Genomic DNA, 27244 nt, shown 5'->3' on the forward strand with positions numbered 1-27244 from the left:
AAACGATATAATGCTTGAATTTTTGGAACTCGACATTGAAACAATTGTAACATAAAATGAAATACACTTTTCGTTGCCATCAACACCTTGTCTTGAAGTCTTGATTTTGCTCAAACAGTATATTAATACTCAATTATGAAATGTGATAATTTTGTAGCTTAATCCTTAAGTCAACCATTTTTGGTTTAAAACCTATTGGCATATAAAAATTTACTGAATTACACAAACTCAGTATATTACATATAAGTCTATATATATATATATATATATATATATATATATATATACACGGATAAAAAATTAATACGAAAAATATATAAATATTGATATCTTTTCTGTATTTATTTCCTATGTGTTGACGTGTAGGAATACAAAAAGTCTTTCGAAAAAACGAAAATGTTTCTTTCAAAAACACACAGTTTCGACCGATCCTTCGGTTTTTCTCAGTCTGAATGATAGAAACATGAGTGCAGGGCGGGCAGGGATAGCAGAAGGAGTGGCACGGCTATAGCCAATCAGGTTAAGATGCAAATGTGAAAATAATTTAATTTCCCAATGAGAAGTTCGCCTATATTATGTTTTTTAAAACTTTTTAACATATTATTGTAACATAGTGAATGTTTGAACACACGTTAACATGTGGGCATCTGGGACCCAACACGTTGTAGCAAATTACGTCGCAAGAGGGCAGATAATAACTCGATTCCTTTTTTTTATTAACAACGACATTTATTTCCGGGTAGTTTCCCGAATAAAACGTGAGCGTGCTCCTTCTCTCTTGCCTCTGTCGTTTCGAACGTGCATTTCGAACGTGCTTTTCTGTGTGTGCACACGTTCCTTTTTATAGTCTTTATTTTTGGCTACCGTGATGTCATTTAGCACATGGCTCGACATTGGCTGCCGTACTCTGTTGGTCCTTGATATGACCTTAAACTATATCCGATGGTGAGGCCTCAGCTTGCAGGCTCTGGGGAGTGTGGAGCCACCCTTTAATTGCCATTGCTCCCAGGTCCACTCTGACCCTGAGTGGTAGTACCTGTTAGGGTCCCAACTATGGGTTAAATAGAAACTGACTTGCAAAAAACAAATATATTCTATTTTTAAAAATTGCTTCCAAAATCATCGGATTCGGCATTAAATAACCTGAAAAGGATTGATATGCCGTAAAAGAAAAACAACCAACCAACCAGCCGTACTGTTAAACTAAGAAACTTAAATTTTTAGAGTAGTTGCTTGTTGATGCCTAATACCATTAAAATTTCATAATTTTTAAGTAGGGATCTTATTCTGTATTTAGCATTGTGTATAAATCTAAATTAAACTAAATGTAGGTTACATTAATGACTTTTAGGCCTAGCAACTGTGTTCCAGAATGATGGTCTCATTTATTTAGAAGTGCAAATACATAAACATATGCAAATATGTAAACATATGCAAATATATAAACATATGCAAATATATAAACATGCCTAACTTGATAAAAATATCTATACATAGAATTGTTTTTTAACATAGGTATTCAGAGAAGAGAAAAACATTTCACGTGTCATTCAGAAACACTTTTATTTACAAAAAATGATATCTCCCTATTTAAAAAGCATATATTTTGATGAGAAATACAATATTTTAATCTACTAGGGGGGGGCACCCGTCATTGCCCGGTCGTAATATACCCTTAAATTTATTTCAATTCGTACAAATCTCAAATTTATTATTAGAGTCAATCCTCTACTGAATATCATATTGTACCTAATATATAGCATTAATTTCCAAAGTTAGAAAATATAAGTTGGGTGCCATCAGCCAGAATAGAAACCAAAACATTTAGTGCTCCGGCCGCGTTCCTTGCCGTTTGAGCTATCGACATATAGCCAAGACAAGATTTTAAAACTATCCTTGAGTTTACGACTACTATTTCTTTGTTAATTTCAATGTCGTGTGACCAGTAGTTTAAGTGTTTATCGGTTAAATATTTTCACGCAGACACACATACATACATTTACGGAGTGAATCCTGTACAAACAAGTATATTATCATATGCACATTTGTATAGAGATGCAATTATTTTAAGTTATTGAATATATCATATTATGTGGCTGTCAGTTATGAAGGATTAAAACCTGCTCAGTTTTCAGTATGCTGCCTTATTGATGCTTAAGTTAGCTATAACCGTTTTGATTCCATTCATATTAAATGGAAATATGCAACAATTACCGAAAACATGATTACGAACTGTTTGAGTTGTATAACTCAAACAGTTCGTAATCATGGTTTCTGTAATGGTTGCATATTTCCATTTAATATGAATGGAATCAAAACGGTTATAGCTAACTTAAGCATCAATAAGGCAGCATAGCTAAAGAAAGTCTTATTTTTAGTGATTCTGTTTATAATTCTGTGTTGTGGATCGAAAGGTTCACTAATAACGACTCGGACACGGATATGGTTTAGAAAAAGGTATGTATATGTACAGTGTGGGACGATAAAATCGTCGCCCTAAAGAAAACAAATCTTCAGGTTTATTTTTAAACATTTATAGAAAAAATCAATTTAGGTAACTTTATTATGTTGTAGAACTTACATCTATTCAATGTAGCCGCCTTCAACCTCAGTCACTGCCTCAATACGCGTTTGAAACTAGAAGCATGCCTTTTCCACAAGCGCCGGTGGGAGCTCGGCAAATACTCGGCGGATGTCGGCGATCAGGCTGGCTTTAGTGTTGTGGGAGGTTATGTTGGTGATTTTCTCGACGTATGACCAAAGTAGTCCAGCGGTTTCAGGTCGGGAGATGAGGGAGGTCAGTAGGAGAGCAGGTATAAAGTCTTTGCATTCCTTCTGAAGCGAAGCCTTGGTCTCTTTGTACTTGTGGGTCGGCACTGAGTCCTCCTGCCACACACAGGGTCTCCCAGCGACCACCTGATTGCACCAGAGGATCACCACACTCCTCAGTACATCCAGGTACACTTTGGTGTTAACTTTCAAGCCAACTTCGAACATGTGAGCTGGCACAATGTAGCCCTCACTTGAAACCACACCAAAGACCATAATCGTGGCTGGAAACTTTGTTTTCATCACCCTAAGCACGTCCCTGTTATGCGTGGCAATCCAGCTATGCATTTTGAGGGTGCCGACAATGGTCCTGTTGTGATACTTGGATCAGTAGAGAGCATGAGTTGTACAGCAGTTCATCTCCGATCTCGCCCGTCGACCATTGTGTCACTTTCAGAAATAATAGAAGGCTCCTATCGCTCTTGGTATTTGTACACAACTGGCTAACTAATAAATGGTTTGCAACAAAAAAAGAAAACTGGTTTTCTGGGGCGACAATTTTATCGTTCCACCCTGTAGAAAAAGGATACATAGAGAACGAAAGTTGTAATACTTGACGTCAATATAGCGTACTTTTAAATACACATAGTATTTACATCTCTCCCACCACAGAAGGATGTGAGACAAAGTCGGAAAATGAGGTATATGAGTTAGCAAGAGGATTGGCAATCTAATCCTGCAAAAATAAGCCTGAGTAGCCCCGTCGGCATTCCTAAAAAAGAAAATTGCTTCACCCGAACACCGAGAGGCAAGACCTGGGAGGGTGGACCTTCTAGTGCTAACCAGAATATTTCTATCAGTCCGACAGCTAAAGAGTCACCGAAGTGGTTCGGTTTCTATTGGACTGATTGTCCAAGTAGGAACCTCCATTGGCATACTAAGAAATTCACACTCCACGGGGGGGGGGTAACTCTCGGTATATTTATACTGTTCGGGGGAGCTCATATTTCATGTATGGATGAGTTCCCACGACAATGAGTTAAGTTGGAGGGTTGTGTCAAATATATGAACAATTCAAGCGAAAATATTTTCACAGGTATTGGTTTGAATCAAAAGTAGTTTTGTTTTTTTTTTTTAATGAGAAATCTAAAATCCAAGCTTAGAAACACAACCAAATTTATGCAATTTATTTTCCACGCTCGCTTAATTAATCTTGAGAATGTCTGCGATTTCTTTGAATGTCAAACGTCAATCTTTTTTAACTACAACTTTCACTTAGTCACTGACCATCATATTTGGCTGGCCAGTGCGCGGAGTGTCATTCGCTTAAAAATTTATTTTTATGAATCGAGCAAACCATTTCTGTCACACCCGTATTGAAACAGCGTTCTCCCCATATATATATGGTAAATTTTTAGGCAGGTTCATGCAGATTTTCCCTGTTCTTTTAGTAAAAAGCATCAAATGCTGGTAGCGCATTGCTTGATCTTCCATTTTAAAGCCTGGAATACAAACAATGCAGGAACTCCTCTGATACACACCGATCTCAATAAACTCACTACACTAAATACAGGATTTGAAAAATAGACATATAAAACGGTTTTTACTAGATCGGACCGATGACAGTCACAAAATGAGACTTTTGGATAACCCAACAAATTAGCAGAAAACTGATTATCGGAATTTTTAGATTATTCAAACTATTGTTCTTCTATTGGTTGTTATTCTCACAACGTTTCTATCGATGTAACTTCCTATCTTATTCGGTTGCGTCTTGTCAAACTCTGGAATATTTATAGCGAACTCAAGAACCTTTAATGTTTTTTAACGTGATTTTTTATTTAATCCATGGGGTGGCTTGTTCTTATTCAGTTATCCATGGTGAGGTAGAAGTCCTAAGTAATTAGTAATTGTATTCTTAGTATCGCATGCAGTGAAGATTGTACTTTCAAACATCAAAAAAGACTGTCATTTGGAATATCACTACCGCTTCATTATTCATTTCATTGTGAATAGAATTGTGTTGAAGAAAGTGTATTGCTCGAAATTCTGCGCAGATTGTCGACTTTTTCTAAGAGACGCCTAAACAAAATCGGAAGTTACATCAGTCGAAACGTTGTGAGAATAACATCAAAGATGAGAGCAATAATCCGAATAATTCAAATAAAACAACTAAGCAATCCTTATCTAAAAAAATCCTGAAAGACCTGATCAGCTGTTTATCCGACCTTTCTACGTACATTCATCCACATTTTATTTCCTAGCATTATTTCCTTCTTACCTCAACTTTCAGTGTTCGATCTCTACAACAAACATTTTTTTGCGGTGCAATAATAAAAGTAAAGAACCCCTCATTGTTTGGGGGGAGGGAACACTTAACACAGCTTGCATAATTTCTTTTGCTGGTTACATACTGCCTTTTGCGTCAATGAAGTCATGTACAGTTAGTTTTTCAAGAGTTGGTTTCAGATTCGTCCTCGTATCTCTTTAAGGGTTTTGCCCGTCGGTCATGGGTTCAATCGGTTACGAAATGAATCCCCATCATTAAACGTATTGATATGAAAGCAACTTCACTTCAGATGCGTCCAGAAATCTCTATAGCACTCTTGGTTTGATCGTCACCCTCCATGAAGTAATACGATTTTATTTGATCAGTCACGCTACAATTTTTTAATAGTATTCTCATCGTTAAACACTCTGGTGCTACCAGATAAGGTTGTATTACGATACGTGTAGTCGCTCGAATATCCATGACTGAGTATATTAAAAAAGGTTCGTTTTAATACTTTTTTAAATAGAAAAAAAGGCTTTAATATCGATGTCAAAGCGAGAAAAAAAAGCTCAAGGAATATAGATAATCCAGCTCGGATAGCGAGTCTTTAAAATGAGCAAAACCAATGTTATTGCCAAACATGTGATTTTCAATCTTTGCAGTCTGGAACTTGAATTTTTCCCAGATGTCAGAACATTAAATTAGTTTTTAATTTGACTATGACCGACATATTGACCAAGTTTGGTAACGATTGTCCAAGCTATATTTATGCTAGACTGTAAACAAACAAACAATAACAAACTTGACTGAAAACATAACCTTTTTGGCAAAAGTTAATAAGTTGTGCCCGAGCGTCGCAATAAGAGGAAGTTTTGTCCGCCGTCGGTGTGTCACGCTACTGATTTAAATAAGATTTTCTTTGGTCTGCTGCGCCTTTACATCGTTAGAGGCACAGATCGAATGGACGTGAGTGCAATAAGATACGTCTAAATACTTCTATGGGATGAAAACCTCTCCATCTGTCACGCTTAAGTTTGAAATAGCAATTTCACTGCTAACGGCGTAAGTTGAGCGGGCGTATCTATGATCCCTTTTTTTGTTGTTCGTTACGTTCGCTTTTATTTATTTCCAATTGATTTAAACTTAAGACTAAGCCGCATGTCAAAGAAGAAATTTAATTTATTTTTCTTAAGTATTCTCTTTCAAAAAACATGACATAACAGATGGTGTATAAAAAAACACTCTATTCAGCATAAAACGTAAACAAATAAAAACAAAAGTAGTAAACTAAAGCCGTCCTCATCTTGAAGGATGCTTCTTACGAGCTCTGTCTTTGGGGATTCCAATCTTGGGATGGAAAATTAAAGAAACTGACAGCACCGATCAATATTCCAGCGATGGGAAATTTAGACGAACGATGAAATGGAATGAACAGCTTTCATATTGAAACGCAAGCAAATACACTGGAAAGTGTACACTTCCCGCATCCATATAATAACAGGAGTCTTCGAAAGAGGTTATTGGATACATTCGAATGGAGAAGAACGTATGCCAGAACGAGGCGGAGAGAATAAAAAGGACATATGTCTTCGGAAAGAGATAGGGGAGACGTGATAGTATTTTACAGCTGTAAGGTATCTTGTTTAACTAGAAACTAAAACGGGTAGGCATTTGCCGAAACCTGACCTCAATAAGCCATCTTGTTCGTCTTTCGTGTTTCCGATTATTGATACTGTGTTCAATCTGTGTTATGTGTGCGAGTGCATTTGCTGTGTGCCGTTTTGTATTTCAAGGTTTTCTTTTTTTTCGCTTCAGGCGCCCCAGCAGAGGAACCTGGTGTTCAGAGTATCCGACGGTCTGACCGCAGTAAGTATTTTACGATCCGATTTCTTTCATTCATACCACTATGAATTCTTTTTCTGTTTTCCTTTTTTCTAGAGTAGACTGGAGTTGTCGATATGTAAAGGAAGTGGCGTATGATATTATTGCTTACGTAAAAACGCAGATATCAGGTTGTGTAAACATTGCAATATATACTTGCAAACTAAAGCGAACACAATGTTGTACATATTAAATCGTGAACATATAGGAGAGGTCCTCCAAATGTAATGCCCCCCCCCCAGTTTTTTATCCCGCCTGAATTCATCAGAGGGGGATTGCAAATTTCATTATTATGATGAGTGAACTTATGATAATGCATTTATGATCAGAAAGTTTTATCTCTCTGTTGCAGATATTGACGGTGTGAGACTCCAAGAAAGCAACTTCCGCATTGGACGTACATCAGAAGCAGAGATATGTCATTGAATTTTTGGGAAAAGTGCATTGAGAATGATAGTGACTATGTAGAAAAATAAATTTAGATGAACAGCAACTATATTTAAATGTATAAAATTATACAAATAAATGCACATCGATCTTTATTATAAAGTCGAGAGTATATATAATAGTCCACATACAGCTGTTTCGTTGTATCTATGTGGTGAGGGTTTCAAGCTGATATGCGAAACACGATCGCTTGTAGTCAGCAGCCAACAATCTCTCCTGCATCTCACATACAACTAAAGTAAGAGAAATCATGCTTTTATATTTGTTTACATTATCGCATATCGAAAGAACTCTATTCTAATTACGATAAGTAATGATTTCAGTCACGTTTAATCCATTATTAAAATGCTCAACCAACAAGTGCCTAATTGGGGCTAGAAATGAGTAATGTTTCAAGCTAAGATATAAAATAAAGATGTTATGTAATCGCCGGGCAACGCCGGGTAAAACATTTATTCAGTTATCGGTTTATGTATCTGTCTATCTATCTTCCCATATCATTCTCTATCTATTTAGCGAAGTAAACAATAGATTGAATCGTGGGTAATTATTAGTGAGTGATATGCAGGTGCATAAAGAAACAAAGGGTCATGCTGTGACATGAATCAAACTCTGTGACCGATCAAGTTGTACCGGAAGGTATGCAAACTAGGGGCGGATCTTACATTTCAAGGGTTCCAGTTTAGAAAGAGTTAAACAGCTGAATAAAATAATTAAGTAACAGACTTCAGCACATTATATAGCATAGATACATAGAGAACAGTAAGCAAAAGATAGAGGGGAGGAAGGAAAAACTACTAAGCAAATGAATTTTATTTGTTCATATTTTAAAATGTCTATCATTTCCGCTTTAATAATCTAATTTCAGAAATGAGTGAAAATGTCATTTTGCTATTTTTTTTTTTTTTTTACAAAAATCTGTGGCGTAGTAGATAAAGTACTTGGTGCAATTCAGTTGAATGTAAAGAAGCTTTAACTTCTATCCTCAGTGCGACCGACATTCAAAATACAATTGCGAATAAATTCTACTTTTACACAATCGTGATTAACAGAACGAGAGCATGCCACTCTTGCGAATTAAATACAGCATTCTATTCGAAATTGCGTGCAAAAAAAAAAAAAATCCCCGAGTTTGACGGAAACAAATTCCCCTAGTTCGAAAGAAAACCATCCCCGAGTTTGAAAGAAAACCATCCCCGAGTTCGACAGGAAACCATCCCAGAGTTCGACAGAAAACCATCCCCGAGTTCGACTCTGCAAGATACGCCCAAAGGAAGTCGAAGATTAAATCTATCGAAATGTGCAAATTACACGCAAGATAAGAATAGTGATCTAAAAAATCCAAATATGAAAATTACATCAGTATGAGAGAAAGAGTTAGTTTATTTCTAATCGTTTGAGGCGCCCCTTACCAACAAAACCAACGGAGCTGCTCAATCATTTTTGTAGGCCAGAGTTCTCTTCCTAGAGGGTGCTCGCTATTCAAATCCCACTATTCGATCCTTGTGTCACATTATACTCCGTAGTAAGGGAATAAATATAATAAGAGATCAGAGGGTCAGAAAAAAAGCTATAGCAGATATGACAAAAGAGAAAAATAAAAACGATGAGCTCATGTTATTTCCAAATTTTCAAGCCACATAGGTGAAGAGAATAAGAACAGCTGAAAAGATCATTGCAAAAGTTTTTAACTAAACAAGTTGAAGAGTTACGAAGACGAGAGTAATACCATTGAAACGAGCGACATTTTGTGCTCCAGAATTTGTTTTTTCTACATAGCCACCACCATGCTCAATGAACTTTTGCCAGCGATGAAAGATGGTTGTGCACGGGCATTCGGAGCCCGCTTTGTCATACGAGAGTCGTTCCAAAAGTAAACCCTACTGTTTTTTTTTTCTCTCAAAAAGTTGAAGAACTACGAATGCGACAATAGTACCATTAAGACGCGCGACCTTATGTGCTTCAGAGTTTATTTTTCTACACAGTCACCAGTTTACTTAATGCGCTTTTGTAAAGAATTCAATCACGCACATCTGCTCCTGACGTCCGTCCCTAACAGGCGATTTTTCTCTCTCGGAGTCCTACACCGTTAATATCTGTAACAGATAGATTAAAGTTTCTGGCCATGACTACACGAGTTCAGTCATTATAACAATATTGTAATCCCGTCTAAGCCATTCGGACGGAATTTTGAAAAATAGGAGGCATTACTCTTTGAACGCTTTTCGTAGAAAATAAGATAGAGAAAAGGGATAAGAAATTAAAAAGTAACAAGTAAATTCGAATAAGATTGGATTAATTACTCTTATTTGTCCCCCGACAAAAGGAGGGTGGTCATGTACATTCACCCTTGTTTCTGTGTATGTCTATTTAGCAGTTTTGCATGGTGCTGAACTCAAATTTAAATATGTTAAGGCCTTTAGGAATTTTGGGGCTAAATGAGGGGGAGGGTTAATGATGGACTTAGTCATTTATATTTATATATATATATATATATATATATATATAAAGGAGATTAGAACAATAGTCTAAAGAGCAGGGTGTATTTTAATGTAATAGTGAAATTACTAAATTAATTAAAATACAAGGAAAGAAAAAGTGCTCGTTGTAATTTAGATATATAATAAGCTCGATAGGTAAATATCCTAGAGCTATTTTAATATTCAGTAATGTGATTGATAATTTAAAATTCAAATTAGAATTAAATTAAAAATCACATTACTGAATATATATATATATATATATATATATATATATATATATATATATATATATATATATATATTGCATGATGCAAAACTCTTATTTACATATGTTAAGGCCTAAAACTGCACTGTTTTTTTTTTTTTTCATTAGCACCAGAATTTGACGTCCCCTGGGGATATTTGGGCAAAATGGGGGGGGGCAATGCTGAAATCAAAGGAAGTAATGAGTCATTTTTTATGCCTCATTCACTGTGTACTCATGTGGGACCATGCATGCTTCACTTGTTTTAAAATTATTCTGTATGAAGCAATTATATTTACAAAACTCGCCTATTTGAATATGAGTACTGTACAGAATAGTAAACCCTTCAAAACTTATTAAAATAACTAACTTTGCCTTCTCTCTGAGCAGATATTGGCTTATTACCATCTATACATCTACGCCCTCCCTTTACACCTAGCGTCTCCAATCTCCTGTCTATCATCTAATAAACAATCGCCTTAACCTTTGCATCTGAGTGCCCTTTCACCTTGGTAAAACGGTTACTCATAAGAATAAAAATACTGTCCCAACATGCGTTTGCTTATTATTTCAGGTACAATCGTTTGCCACCATGGACCCTGTGCATGTGACCCTGTATAGAGATATGTGCTACGTTTCGCGAATAACAATAGACAGACAATAAATATTTATTTCAAGGCGGTGCAAATTCCGTTAATTACAGAACATGGAAGTGCTCTAATTCTTTGGCGTAATTCCAAAGTGACACTCAGGTCTGCGATGTCTTCATTTAACATCTGTAAACATCGGCCATCTTGTAGCGTTGTTTGAACAGACGCGTGTCTATTCAATCAGTCGGTGACTTGTGTCTTCATTCACACAAAGCCGCTAACAAACTATCTTAATGGATTTCAACAACAACAAAAAAAAGTCACGTGCTTTTAATAATGCAACTTCGATCGAAAACTGTCTGTGTATTTATTAAGTCAGTTCATTGTATTTATAAACAGGAAGTGCTGTGTATTTGTTAACGAAAATAGAACTAGCGAATCGGTTTCGAATTCCGACTAATGATGCATAGATTTCTCCCACAGAAGGGATGTTGCGAGCCAGTCTTTGTTTTATTCTTATTTCCACGGCAAATGCTCGTCTGATCTCCAATCTTTGGCCCTCCCCTCGCCAATCTTTTTCGAAAAACAACCGTCTAGTTTAAACCACTGTCAATAACTTTCCGCACTCTTTAACTGTGCCTAAATCAAAACGTAGATTCCACGAACAAAGCTTCTTTCTTAGAACTGCACATCCGTGGAACTCTTTTCCGTTTGCCTGTTTCCCAGCTGACTACAACTTGGTTGTCTTCAAGTCCAACCTAAACAAATTATTGATGAACTGCCCTCGTACATAATCCAATCTTCCAAATTTCCATTAATAACGACTACTACGATATTATCCCATTGATTACTGTACACTCAATAACTTTTATCCTCGAGTGACCTCAGGGCCTTGATAAGTGGTGACTCTTATGAAATTTTTAAAGCGCAATATGATTAAACATTAAACAACTAGAAACTCATGTAAAACGTAATGGTATAAGAACACTTATTTGAAAACAGATTTGTCAGGATTACATTCGAGTGTAAAGATGCTTCAAATTTACTTCGATTTCAGTTTATATTTTTAATTTAATTGGAAGAGAAAATAGTAATAGAGGTTTTATCATATTAAGGGAGGATTGAAATTGATAGAGTGAATAAAATTTAATTGCATTATGAAAACGTTTTATGTCAAGGGCTTGTTGGCATTAGATTTAAAGATGGCCATGCTGTAGCTTGCAGAGAAGGTATTATGCTGATAAGATGTTCTACTGATGAGAAATAATTGGAAAGGATATCTGTTCACGGAAATACTGACTGACGCTAAGTTCACACACACACACACACACACATATATATATATATATATATATATATATATATATACATGAATAAATGTTTATAATTATAAACTTTTCAAAACATTTAAACAAGATAAACAGGAATCTCTCAAGAGCTATAACCAGATATATATTTATATACATATATATATATGTATGTACAAATATACATACATATATATATATATACATATATATATATATATATATATGAGAGAGAGAGAGAGAGAAAATACATTAGCTATCTTTTATACTTGTGTACTCATTGTTAACTGGCCCAAGCTCCATTTTCTTTTTGTATTTTTTGATTATGCTAAGTCTGACAAGGCCGTAAACGAGTGCAACGTTTTTGGTAACAGTTTACTTGGAAATCTGTCAACACAAAATAACAATGCCGTGAATGAAACCATATTAGTAACTTCTTAATCACTGTGGTCACATTTGGTCCCTCCAGTCTTAATCGGCTTGTTCAACTGCACATATCTCCATTGGAATAAATGTTTCCATTACCTACCAACCACAGCAATAATGATAATAATAATAATAATAATAATAATAATAGTAATAATAATAATAATAATAATTCCAATAATTGTAGGAGAACTAGGAACTCTCCCAAAGTACATGGATAAAAGAGTGGGAGAAATCGAAATCAAAGGAAGGAATGAGACAGTACGACAGTCGGTAATGGTGAAGGCAGCTGAAAACGTAAGGGAAACACTTGACTGTGAAAACTAATATATGCTACAAACGTCAACTGGCCATATCGAAACTAAAACAGAAATATATCAGAAGCCACAGAAAAACAAGAAAACTGAAACTGCAAAGTTGTAAACAAATTACCCACACTCACCCCCACCCTCTAAAAATGTAGTGATAGCATCGATTGACGCCCCACTAAATAGTCATTAAGGGTCAAGGGCGGTAGAAAGACCGAGGAGAAAAGGATACATCATGGGGGCTAAGTGGCAAGACAGATAAGAAATTGTTTTGATTGACTATGTAGATAAATAATATTTCTGTTAGCAGGTGGGGCATCATCCCCACCAACAAATATCGCAGCTGTTTCGTTGTTTATTAGATTATTAAATCTTCTTATATCTGAACCAGCGGTGAAATGCATCGAAACTCCCTTTAGCTGTACAGTTTCCATTATAGCAGGTGCTTCCTCTTCTAATTTAATGACCTTCATACTTTATAAGCTTGGGTATAAGGATTATTCTCCAAACCTGTAGCTATGGTTTCAAAGTTACTTTGAATACATTTATTATTTTCAAGTAAATTGCACCGGAGTTGGGTTGCTTCAGATGAGTCTAAGATGTAAATCTGTCCATATTTTATCTCTTCTTGATTATTTGGGTGCAAGGTATTGGAATAAGTATGGGTTTGGCCTTGTAATCGAAAACAATAGGGACCTCTTCCAGGAGGGCGGACTATATTTGCTCCAAATGATGCAAATGAAAATGATGAGTTGTAATTGCGTATAATACTTTTGAAATTAAATGCTTCTTGGTCGTTGCCATTGAGTAACCTCCAGAGTTAAGGAGAGGATAATCTTTTAAGAGAGGAAGAGAAACTTTTCCCTATTTGTAACCGTTCAATGCTTCTCCTAGAAATCTAATTCCTCTACAAAACGAGCAAATGATATTCATGTCACCTATAAAATAATACGGGGATATTTATTCTTACTATTTTATCCATATTTTTTTCTTCCTTCTTCGTTATCTGGTTCTTTCATTTCCCAGATCAAGTTGTCTACTTTCTTCAGTCAGGTTATTTCTTCTTTCCTCTCCTCTGGCTCTTTCATTTTCCAAATAAAGGTGAATATCTTGGTCATCATGTTATTTATTTGTTGTCTCATTGTGTTTTAGCCGTTGAAATCTGCCGCTTTCATCTTTGTTGTTCTGTTCCTGCTCTTATTTTATCTTCCATTGTAGTGATAGTGATTTGGTATATTCTCCGGGAAAATTAAAGTCAAGTTAAGATAATTTTGTGCTGAGATGTGGACTGTATATGTTAATTAATGACTGAAAATAAATTCAGGGCAAAATATTTTACTTTATTCGTTTATATCGTCTAAGATGTTTATTTCTGTATTTTGTTTAAAATAACAAAAATGAAATATAAACTGAGAAAAAGATAACATCGTTTTAATTAATAATTTTAATTTTGTTTTATTTTTAAAAAATAACTGGCGTAAGAAATGGAAGTTGTGGACATCAATAAAACAAACTTTTATTTTAATTTCTCCTTTAATTCTGTATACATTTTAAAAAAATTTATTTGGTTTCATATGCTAGACCTTTACTTATTATATTCAATATTCTAATCAGATCTTTTAAAGACTCTAAGCATCCCTTTAAAGGCAATGTTTGTATCTCTATTACACTTCGTTCACATAGTATATTTGCTAGGTAGTTTTGCAATTTTTTTTATGAGTTAAGTTGCTCCTGGAATAATTACTGTAATAATGGGGATCTTCCTAAGATTCCAGTTTCTTTTCATGCCGTACATAAGATGTTGGTATTTTGTTATCATTTCTCTTTCAACTTTATTTAAACTAAGATTGTTTCCTTTTGGATTGTCCCATATAACTATGCCAGGTTCAATAGCTCAATTTTCTATGTTTATAGCTATAAACATTGCTTTGTCATAAGGGATGGTATATGACTTATTTCTAAATGATTTGGAAATGATAAAAAAATCCCTATTTCACTTTGAATAAAAACAACTTAATCAAACATATAAAATGTAGAAGATAATATTATACATAATAATTTCCTGATGTAGAAAGAAAACATTTTTACATAAATTAAAACCATACCATATCTAATAATTAATAGAGTTCAGATATCTATGGAAAATAAATAAATGTTTAATTAATGAAACAAAATCCAACGTAAATATTTCAATTGAGAAGAAATATTTCTTTGAATCTTAATTAATGAAACAAAGTATTTTATTTTTATCAAAAACTAAAGTTGTTAAGAGAGGTCATTATTGTGTAAGTTTAAAAACAAAAGAGAATTTGAAAGCACATATTTTTATAATTTAACCTTGTGAAAAAATAGATATCGAGATAAATGGTTTTTGTTTTCTGTTTTGCAAATTAGAAAAAAGTACTATAATAATTATTAAAATAGTTTCCTTGTTCTAATGTGTAATTTTTGTTTTGAAATTATTTTTTTTATAATTTTAGAGATACAATAAATTTTTTAATGTGATATTTTTTAATGTGATATTTTTTAATGTGATATTTTTTAATGTGATATTTTTTAATGTGATATTTTTAATGAGATATTTTCGAAGATTTCGGATTTCTATCATGATTTGCATCTCCCTTGGAAGCATTTTCTCTTTTTCCAAATAGACGTTCTTGGGGAGACTCTAAAAATTAATATAATACAAATATTTGAAAAAATGAAATGTATCTACTGTCAGTTTTTCTTGTAAATTTAGCATAGAGTTTGGAGTTACTTACTGGTCATTGATTTTCGTTAGTTAAATACTTAAATATTTTCTTTAAAATGAAGGCTCAAAATTACATTTTTTAAGTAGAGTATGAAAAGACTGTCTGTGTAAGAAATTTAATTTTAATTTTAAATAGACATTTCTAAAATTGCTGAAAATGCTACCATTTTTTGTAACTAAAAAGATAGAAATGAACATTAATTCATTGCAAATTCAGTTCATATAGAAGTCAATTTAGCTAAAAATGAAACTATTTTTGGTGCACATGAACTTTCCGCGTCTTTCTTACAATTTTTCTCCTTCTCGTCTTTATTTAACTATTTCTAAGGATTTATATCGAGTGGACACTGAGCTACCTGATTATTGAAAACAAATCAATATTTAAAGATCTGGAAAGGGACTTCAATTTCAATTTCACATACAACGTTCTAGTGAATTCATCCCCCTATTTCTTGAACTAATTTATGATAGCGTCGTTTTGAGGTTGGGTCCTTCAGCACCCCCTATTATTATTATTATTATTATTATTATTATTATTATTATTATTATTATTATTATTATTATCATCAATAATAATAATAATAATAATAATAATAATAATAATAATAATTTGCGATTCTTTTACTTTGGGAAAAGTCCTGTCTGCCCCACCCCTGGTCATTATTGTTTTTATGTACTACTTTTAGCTCCAACCCCTCACCGCCATTATTATTATTATTATTATTATTATTATTATTATTATTATTATTATTATTATTATTATTATTATTCGATTTTTTTTACTTTAGGAAATATTCAGTATGTCCCCCGTCCCAGCCATCAATATTTTTTCAAATTTTTTAGGGATTATCTAAACGAAATATAATTTTTGTTGTAAATATTACCTCCCACACACACACTCTTCCCAAGAAACAGGTAACAATTTTATTTTAATTAAGAATTTATGCTAAAAATGTTTTGGTTTTCAAATATTGTTGTGTTATTTATATACTTCAATGCTCATACAATACAAAGAAAGAAAATGTTATTTTTTATTAAACAAAAAATAAAATGAATAAAAAATACGAAACAACAAACAACGAATTCGAAACGAACCGTGCTGAAATATTATTAAAAAAAAATCATTCCTAATATGATGAGAAAATTGTGTTAGGCTCCTCTTAACATGACTTTCTTATTAAATTATAAAATAAAATAACCAATTTGAAACCGTAAAAAAACTGACATTTTTTTTTTTTTGCTTCTAAAAATTATTGATCATAAAGGTAGGTCATTCGTGTCTCATTAATGTATGCGATGATGATGGCTTTAATGTGATTAGGGTCAATAGCGACACGTAATTTTTATTAAACTCAAATGCTTATTAGTCATTTGAAATATTCCACTTTCCTTTTAAGAGATGTGACGATGATAACAGTCCAAGCGAACTAATTTAGGATAGCGTCGTTTTGAGGTTTTCAAATATTTTTGTGTTATTTATACACTTCAATGCTCAAAAATCTCGTTTGGAATCTGGATAATCTCTCAAAAAGTCGTAAATAAATAATAAGAAAAATAATGACCGGGGACAGATTTAACTTTTCCCAAAGTTTAAAAAAAATCACAAATACTACTACTACTACTAATAATAATAATAATAATAATAATGATAATAATAATAATGAAGGAATCGATAATAATAATACTACTAATACTACTACTACTACTAATAATAATAATAATGGAGTGATCAATAGTACTAGTACTACTACTAATAATAATAATAATAATGATGGAGGGATCAATACTACTACTACTAATAATAATAATAATAATAATAATAATAATAATAATAATAATGGAGTGATCAATAGTACTAGTACTACTACTACTACTAATAATAATATAATAATAATAATAATAATGGAGTGATCAATAGTACTAGTACTACTACTACTACTAATAATAATAATAATAATGCAGGGATCGATACTACTACTACTACTAATAATAATAATAATAATAATGGAGTGATCAATACTACTACTACTACTAATAATAATAATAATAATAATAATAATAATAATAATAATAATAATAATAATGGAGGGATCGAGAAATAGTTGAAAAATGACGAAAAAGTACCAAACAAAAATTGTAAGGGGACGCAGAAAGTTAATGTGAACCGTTTTCAAATTATGAACTGATGAATGAAAAAGTATCAGAGATTAAATCATACATTCTTAAGAATAAACAAATCCTGGTCAATGTGCACTGCTTGTCCAACCTGCAAAGGGTGTTTATTTCGAAAGCCGTTTTTAACATAGGGAGATTGGGGTGTTTATTCTGAAAGGCATTCTCAACCTTTCCATGTTAAGAACGGCTTTTGGAATAAATACCCTTTGTTGGTTGGATTACCGGTGCACATTGACACAAATCTTGAAAAATAGGTCATAATTGAAAATTAATAGCTAAGAATTTTAGAATGTCGATTAAACACCGATTCTTGTTTAAAATAAGAAGGAAAAAATGTTAAAAACTTACTCGGGGTCAGATATTTAGTTTGTGTTTATGGTAAAAAAAGCTGATAAGTCAGCTAAGTTCATTCGTTCAGGATAGAATGTATTAACCAGGAATCTTAGTGGTTAGATCCGGAAACTTGGGGGTTTATATAGAAGTATAAGCAAAGAAATAATTAATTAAATTTTTCAACGAAACTAATTTAATTTTTTCGATAGACAAATAAAGGTTGTTGTTTTATTAATTAAAAAACAAAAAAAAACGACGAATTTAAAGCGAACCATGCTGGAATAATAACATTATTATTTAGAAACCATTTCTAACATGGGGAGAAAAGGATGTTAGTCTCATTAACATGATATTTTCTTTTAAATAATAAAATAAGATAGATAATTGAAACCATAAAAAGACTAAGGTAATTTGTTTCCCATTAATTATTATGGTATCAGCGACACCATTTTTGTTTTATTAAAACTCAAATATTTATTAGCCATTTGAAATATCCCAATTTCCGTTTTAACGTTGGTCACGATGATAACGGTCGAAGCGACAAGCGTAATGCCGCATATTCATGTCGTCTGAGGTGCGTTTGATGGCTTAAAACTACCGTTGTTGGCCGCGATCGTCGTTTTCTAATTATTTCAAAAAGCATATGCGAAACAGATTTGATGCTTTACAAGCACAAGAGTAGGAACCAACTGCTAATACCACTTATGAAAACTTCGTTAGATCACACCATGAAGCAGCAAAGAAGTGTATACCTCCGAAGCCCCAGGTAAAGCGAAAAGTACCGTGGGAAAATGACAAAATAATCTTAAAACGAGAAAAGTTTAAAAAACATAATCAAAAAGCAACATAAATACCCCACTCGACAGAATACAAAATTAAGGAAGCAGGCGCTTCAAGAGCTTAGTATGATGTACCTATCAGAACAACAGAAGTATGTTCAAGAACAAATAGATCAAATCCAGAATGCAGCAGATAACAAACAATCCTATCTGGCTTGGCAAGTAGTAAATAAAATATCTGGGCGCAAACGACCTGCCAAAGCTAAGTTAAAGGCAAACACTCCGGAAAATGCATGTTCGAAATGGAAATCACATTTTGAAAAGCTACTTGGAAACAAACCAGAAGTGACAGACCAACCAATTCAGCCGATTGTTGTACAGGAACTCGATATTGAGAAGGGTGATTTTACAATGGATGAACTTCGAAATGTACTAAAGAAGACCAAAAATCGCAAAGCTGCAGGCTTAGATAACATACCTCCTGAAGTATGGAAGACAGGTGGTTTCAATTACATACTTCTTAATTCATGCAATTCTGTATATAATCAAAAAAATTATTAATATATGGAGGGAAGGATGCATACTTCCCTTCCCCAAGAAGGGTGACCTAAGCATACCAAGCAACTACAAAGGAATAATACTCACTCCAATTGCAGCAAAAATCTACAATGCCATGCTTCTCAACCGTATCCAAACAAAGATCGAAGAAGTGCTCAGGAAGAACAAAAATGGATTTAGAAAGAATCGCTCTACTACTAGTAAAATACTTACTGTTACGAGACTGATTGAAGGAGTCAAAGCAAAAAACATTGAGGCAGTCATGATCTTTGTAGATTTCTCCAAAGCATTCGACTCCGTACATAGAGGAAAAATGGCCAGCATATTAAAAGCATATGGCATTCCAACTGAAGTCATGAATGCTATCATGATGCTATATGAGCACACTCGAGCAATGGTCAGGTCACCAGATGGGGACACTGAATTTTTCGACATCCGCACTGGGGTTCTACAAGGAGATACTCTTGCCCCTTTTCTTTTCATTGTCTGTCTTGACTTCGTACTTCGCACCTTTGTTGATATACACAACATGCTAGGCTTCACCCTAAATGCATCCAGAAACAGACGTCATCAATCAGCACACATAACTGATGCAGATTACGCAGACGATATTGCTTTGTTCGCGAACAACACTGCTGATACGCAAACACTGTTACGTAAGCTAGAAAAGTCTGCAAATGACATTGGTCCCCACATAAATACGGATAAGACAAAGTTTATGATTTTCAATGTGAAGGGAGAGATCAGAGCTTTGGTTGGATCAACACTGAAAGAAGTCGATAAGTTTACGTATCTGGGCAGCAACATAGTATGGCAATATATCAAAGCATTTTTCAGGAACAGCAGGAATAGGATTCTCGATGATGAGCAACAATGAATTCACGAATGTCTCGTGGGAAAAAGGTAGATGAGGAGTCATAGTCGTCAATGCCTCTACCAGGGAGAACACCACTTGAAGGAAGGAAGGAAGGAAAGTAACATGACAATGACCAAACTGATGCCTGAGAGATAGACATAATTAAAAATGTGTTTATTTATATTACGTTAGACATGCATATTCGTAATGCCGTCGTTCGATCATCACCTGAAAATTTCCATTTCTTTAATTTTCACACTTTTACGCCAGTTTTCCCAGCTAAAACCCAAATGTAAAGTTTCGTGTGGGTTCGAACACCCTATATATTAAGTTTGATGATGTCTGTAGACCAAAATACCGACAGAGGAGTTTGGTAGGCAACATTTTGTAAACAAATATATCTAAATACACGAATATATATAGAAAGATGTTTGTGCTTATTATAACATATTTACACAAATATTACACAAGTATAAATCATGTAGAATATCTGCATGAATATAATTACACGTAATAGTTAAATACAGGTGATTATCCCATAAGAAAATCGGAAAAAACTAATAGGGAATTAATAAAAATGAATGTTCAAAAGAATATGTAAATTAGCTAGATCTTTTCAGATGAATGCAATTCCACAATCCTTATATAACAAAGTTGTATTTTTTTATAATATCAAAAAGGGTTTTTTTAATATGAATATCAATACACAAAAAATAAGAAATTTATAGGAGTATAGATAGACATGTCTACACATGCATATATGTATACCTAATATTATATAATATAGATATACATACTCCTTATTTGTATTACTTTATATGCATATATAGAAATATACATATATAGAAATACTGATGTTGGGCGCATAGAAATTCATGCGATAAGTACACACACACTCCGAAAATAAAAACGCTGAAACCAAACTATTTTTATTTTGCGGCCTGCGTTTCTTTTAGAAGAAATGTTTAAATAATTGCGGTTGATTGATAAAGCCATTTTCCCTCATCATTGTTTATTTATTTTCCTGGAACTTTTTCGTCGTCTACCTTTCAGCCTTTCCGATGTGTTTGTTGTCTTCTTGAGCCTTGTTGATAAATAACGCAAACATCCGAGAATTGCTGGAGGGAACCCAACAGATACGTGGAGAAAATATCGCAAAAATACCCATAATGATCGCAATAAAAATAGTCGAAACGAATCATACAATGGATTCTATATATATCGGAGTCTCTACTCGTAGGTAGTAAGGAACGTGTTTTATTATAGTTTTACACACACACATATACATAACTAATGCTATTACTATTACAATTAATAATATTCATTATTATTTTTATTATAACATTTATTAGTACTGCTATCATTACTCTTACTATTTTCTTTCTTGGAAATAGCAAGTCCGTTTATGTGATTTTAAATCTGAGAATAATAGATTAAGTTGCAGTTGTGTTTATTAAAACAACCACCAGTCAATCTATTCTAATCTAATTGCTAACCTTGTGTAATTCTACTATCTAATTTTTTTTTAATCTGATAACAACAAGAGGTTAACTGGTAGTCGTGTTGACTAGATACTAAAGCCTTGAGTCGCTCCACTATCTAAATGAAGTTAGTGGTTGGGTGAGATCTTGATCTGGGGATCAAGTTGAGAAATTTGAATAGTAAAAGCACGATTAATATATCGTAGTAAGAACTTTGGGCCTGATTCAAGTCTTCAAATGTTCGACTATACGATACAGATCAAAGATGATTTTTAATCTGTGAACAAGAATAGGTTAACTGTCGTGTTAATAAGCTCATCAATCTTGAGTCATTCCACCATATAAATGGAAATAGTGGTGATCAGATGAAATCTTGATCTCGGTATTTAGTTCAAAAGCACAATTAATATGTGGAAACAAGAATTTGAGTTTGTTCAAATCCTAGATAACTCTGGCTCAAGGCAACACATGTTCGGTTATGCAATGCAAATTAGACACATCTATTCTAGGTGAATACTATGAGACTGAGTTGACTTAAGTGCAGACGTTTTCTTTTATTTTATTATACAGCAGATGGCAGGATCAGGTGTATATCATGAATATGTCTTTTTGTTTCGACTTTCACTCAATCACGATTTGTATATCAATTAATGTCACTTTAGTTTTTACTCAGTCTGGTTTTCTCGTTGTTTATTTCTCGCACTTCGTCTGAGCGTTTATTTTAGATTGAAGAGAATAAAAGCTTCTTCTTTTTTACTTGAAGCGGACACCAACGAAAAGTCGATATACGATTTTGAATTTTTCGTTGTAGGTGTTTCAGAGTGCATAACACACCGCGACGGAAAACAAACCAAACTTTTCATAGCATAACCAGAGAGTTCAATTCTAACTAACTCCAAGCAAATATTACTTGGTCTTTTTTTAAACTATTATTCCTAAACAATAAATATTATCACTGAGACGTAAAGAGCTACAATGATTAGAAAATGAGTGAGGAATTGTGCGAAAAGATGTTTTTTTACATTACATTGAAATTTTTACATCTTAGTACAGTTAGGGAAAAGTGGAAGTAGGGGATAAATTATAAATGCAAACTGCGCGATAGACAGAACCTTAATAATTCTTCTTATCTATGACAGGGGTAGGGTTTTGTTTCTAGTCGGATTGGTCAGAAACTTGCGTTGAGAAGGTACAGTAAGTTCGTCAGTACACATTTTGTAGAAGTAGTTGTAAAATAAACACGAGGGCGCATCATTGTGGCGATGAGACAGGGGCTTGAGCTTAATCTATGTGGAAACTATTAGGTAAGAGACTCTTTTTTATTTTGCACGTTCTCCAAGAGGGTGGGGGCGAGTAGTTGGTACTCTAGCCTAGATGTGGCAATTACACTCATTGTATGGCCGGATAATGGTTCTGTAATAATAATAATTTTTTTCTCTCCTTTTTTTTTCTCTGTCCTCTTTCTCTTCCCTGATCTTTCTTATTTATATTTATGTCTCGGCAGTAGAGAGAAAAGCATATCTTATTATTTTTTTTTTTTTTTTAATATTATTGGAATTTTTTTTATTTTTTTCCTTGTACACATTTTTGTGAATTATTCCATGGATTTCTGCCTTTGGATTATTATGGACCATCTTCCAATTACGGGATTTCCTTAGATTTTACTTGTACAAATGGAAATTCTTTTAACTTTCTTGAAGTTTTACATTTGGATTTTACTGTCACTGGATTTTTTATCTTCCACCATGTAATCACCTTTTTCTTAACCATATTCCCTCTGCTTAACTTTCTTTTTTGTTTTCAAGTAAGATCTTTGACTTACTTGTTGTTTCATCAAATACTTCTACATACAAAATCCGATCCCGCATTTTGCTAATTCCTACCCTCTGATGAGAAGGAAAGTATTTCTTCGAAACTCCTCGGATTAAGGACTATCCACTTATCTAGTGTTTCCTTTTCAGATTAAATATGTTTTTAACTCATATCAAAGGGTTTTTTAACATATTTTATTAACTGTTTGCTCATATATATATATATATATGTATATATATATATATATATATCGAACCTGACAACAGAAGCCATGTCTGACTTCATGAGCAATGACCTAATCGATTCGGCCACCGTTAACCGCGAGAAATACTGTTGAAATTTAAACATTTTATTTTGAAATGTTTTTACCGTCTGTCAGTGATCTAATCATTATATGATGATTTGCGCATATGAGCTAAATGGACCGACTTTTCAACTGAAAGTGCTCAACGATAAGAAACGAGTTGCTTAAAGGACATAATTATTTACTATAATAATTACTAAATATCTACAGAGACTAGTGTTTCATCCTTTCGGGAATCATCAGTGCAGGGTGTCAGGATTAACACCGGTTGATAGATTCGAACCCAGCAACAGAAGCCATGTCTGACTTCATTATATATATATATATATATATATATATATATATATAAGGTGTAGCAACTTGAGTGAAAGTTTTCCGGCCCTTTCCGAGCTACTTGCTCCGATTCTTGGGTGCCTTAAGCCTCTCAGGTAACGCAGGAAGACGGATGCGCATTAAGTGGTAACATAATACAGGGATGGACATCACAGGTTCTTATCCAGACGTTATATTTTACGCCGTGAATATTTAAACACAAAACAAGGGGCATAACTCTAGGTACGATAAATTAAACTTCAATAAGTTCCACTAATATTAGGATGGTGTAAAAAATAATGTATATATAGTGGAACGTCAAACAAAAACGACATTATTTTTGCACCAACCTAATATTAAATAATTCTGGATATACAACTTTTTAATATGTGCGAATACGTAACAATAGTCGAAATCTCTATCTAATAATCAGGACTGAATTGCCGCCATCTGGTCAAATCTACTTACGTTTTATTTAGTATGCATATTATTTTTTTTATGATTTCAAAGTCGAACCAACCTAGAAATGCGCAAATAAAGAATACTGTCTAGGTTGTGCGCATTGCAATGAACAATAGCTGTGTGTTCTTTCTATTGATGTAGACATTGACGCAAAAAAAGGAAACAAAATAAAATAGTGAGCAAATGGGATTTGTATCACAAGTGACTGAATAAACATTCTTTTCCGGTAAACGAAAATATCTATAAGTCTTTCTTTTACAAATTTAATTATTCTCTCATCCATTTGCATAATTAATCTTTTAATATTCATTAATATTTTCCACTGGATTGTTTTTCTGTTTGAAACATTTCAAATCAAGGTAGCTGCTATTTTTTCGCCGTACTTTCGTAATTATGCATCAATTATCCATTTATTTTTTTATTCTTAATTTTATTAAATTATCTTTTATGCTTTCTAACTCCATTTAATTGTGCATTGTGCATTCTTCTTGCTTTTCATTTTTTTATTAACATTTTCAAGCTTCGGTCTTTGTTGTAGTTGAGGGAGGCAGCAAGGTCTGCGTAAAGAGAAGCTCTGGTCACTCTAAAGTGATGGTATGCATGTAGTACAGGCAGGGAAGATCCGTGGAACAGTCTGTTAATGAATTAAAGCTTTAAAGAAATGTATTAGGAAACATTCAAATTAGATTGAAGAAGAGAAAAATACAGTTTATACCGAAAGTGAACTTATTTTTAATATTAATAAAAAGAAAACAATCTAAAAGGAAAGTACTGTATTGTTTTGTCTTTTTTTGGCGTTGAATGGTAACTAAACATCACATTGTTTCCTGGGTTATAAAGAGTGATATTTTAAAAATATTTATATTGTAAACCATTTCAAGAAAATCTTTACGTATTTATTCAGCATACAAAGTCAATCAATGCCGAATATATATATATATATATATATATATATATATAAACTCAACGCAGTTAAAGTACATGTATTTGTAAGAAAAACACGTTAAAATAAGTTAAAAACAAAAAATATTGTTGACATTGTGTATGCTTTAAATAGCAGCAGTGGGTTTTAATATCGGATTTTTTAGACAGGGCGGCCATGACGAATGTCTTCCAGTTTCAAAAAATTCGTCTGCATACCCATTTCACGCGTTCCTTTTCACAAGCTGTCAATCGACCTCTTTTGGGAGATCTGCAATAAAGTGATACATACTTAAAATTACCATAAAATAGAAACAATTAGCATAATTTTCAAAATATTTGTTCAAATTCCACAAACATCAGAGAAATAAGGCACCTTTTTATGCTCTTCCAGTTTACCAAATTTCACTTCTCTGCGTTTTATAGTAATTTCAAAATTAAAAAAATATTGACCTGCAATAAAGCGATACACAGAGTTTATTAAAACATCAATCACCGAAATAAAAAAATGGCTTTTATAAAAAAAAAAAAAGATAGTGAAAGCTAAGTAGGGATATGTTACAGTTTTCTTTCAATGAAACAGACACCATATAGATAGATTGTTACTTAAGTTACGACGGTACTTTTTTCCAATGAAAACAATAGAAAACTGTGATGAATGAAAAAGCAAAAGTTTCATTTTAACATTACGTATCAACTTTATTGATTGTCTTTGTTAGTATGACTCGTAAGTAAAAGGAAATTGTTAGGATTGGAAAGAGTTAAAATGTAATAACATCGATGAAAGATTTAACAGACCTGTTAAAAGAGAGAATTCATGGATGTATGTTGAAGTTAGTAGAAACGTGCGCCCATATATGGAGGGGGCAAAAGATTAGACAATATTGTGAAGGGGGGCGTTCATGTATGTGTGGTTGAAGTTATTGTTTGGCGGTAGGCACAGTGAATTCTTTGTCTTCTAATCTCAGTCGATTCCCAGGCCCAAACGTGTAGATTAGTTTTGTTGCATCTCAGGAAAGAAGAGTTGAGGACAGATCTGATCCCCTTGAAGACTGTTGCTGGTCCAAGAGTCGGAACGGAAGAGAGAGAAGGGGCCGCCGTGCTTCAACCTTTATGCACTTCGTCACGTATTCAGCTCGCCAGAAAGATGGCGTCTGATTGCGTAAGCCAGAAAAGAAGTTAACTGCAAGCGTCAATCAACACTGAGTTTGCAAACCAAAGATATTCAAAATCTTAAGCTCCGCGTATATGCTGCTTTTGCAACCACACATGTCTCCCGTAAAGCGAGAACTACAAACATTATAATCGGTTTTTGCAAATCTGTTTCGGCTTTATTGATTACCATAAGAAAATCGGTTCCAACCAATCTTATAACGTCGGTTGTGATCCATACAAGTTAAAGAAGTTTCGATGTTTATTGACGCGAGGGATCAAGTTACTTTTTCTCTTTTAAGAAACAAAAATTTAACATGTCCATACGTAGTGGTGCCATAATGTTCTTTCAATCTCGCACAAAGTAAAATAAAGAAATAATGATCCGAGACTAACATTATATGTTCTATCTGCGTCGTAATGGAGATGTCTGATCGTGGAGTTTGCGGGAGCGAATTGTGAACGCTGAATAAAGCGGAAGTCGCTGCCGCTTGCCGGAAATAAGCAATCTCCATTTCGCCGTACCGCAGCGACGGATAATGGAAATATAAAAGGCAAAGAAACTTAGAGGGAAGGAGGAGTAACGATTTATTATAAATATATAAAAGTTTGCTTCTTTT

General features: G+C 33.5%; 1 protein-coding gene across 11 annotated transcripts in view; it reads left to right on the plus strand.

The window, feature by feature from the left end:
* Positions 1 to 27244, plus strand: part of LOC145286125 (cadherin-23-like) — a 1312625-nt gene that overhangs the window by 670191 nt on the left and 615190 nt on the right. For all 11 annotated transcript variants that reach the window (XR_013869108.1, XM_080134833.1, XM_080134832.1 and 8 more), the window contains one exon: positions 6857 to 6907. Coding sequence is in view for 10 of the 11 variants with exons in the window: in XM_080134833.1 (XP_079990959.1) it covers positions 6857 to 6907 (51 nt within the window). In the remaining variant the exon portion in view is untranslated. The remainder of the gene's footprint in view (positions 1 to 6856; positions 6908 to 27244) is intronic.

The sequence above is a fragment of the Euprymna scolopes genome, chromosome 10 (assembly GCF_053919585.1).
Source record: "Euprymna scolopes isolate OS-2025 chromosome 10, ASM5391958v1, whole genome shotgun sequence".
NCBI lineage: Eukaryota > Metazoa > Mollusca > Cephalopoda > Sepiida > Sepiolidae > Euprymna > Euprymna scolopes.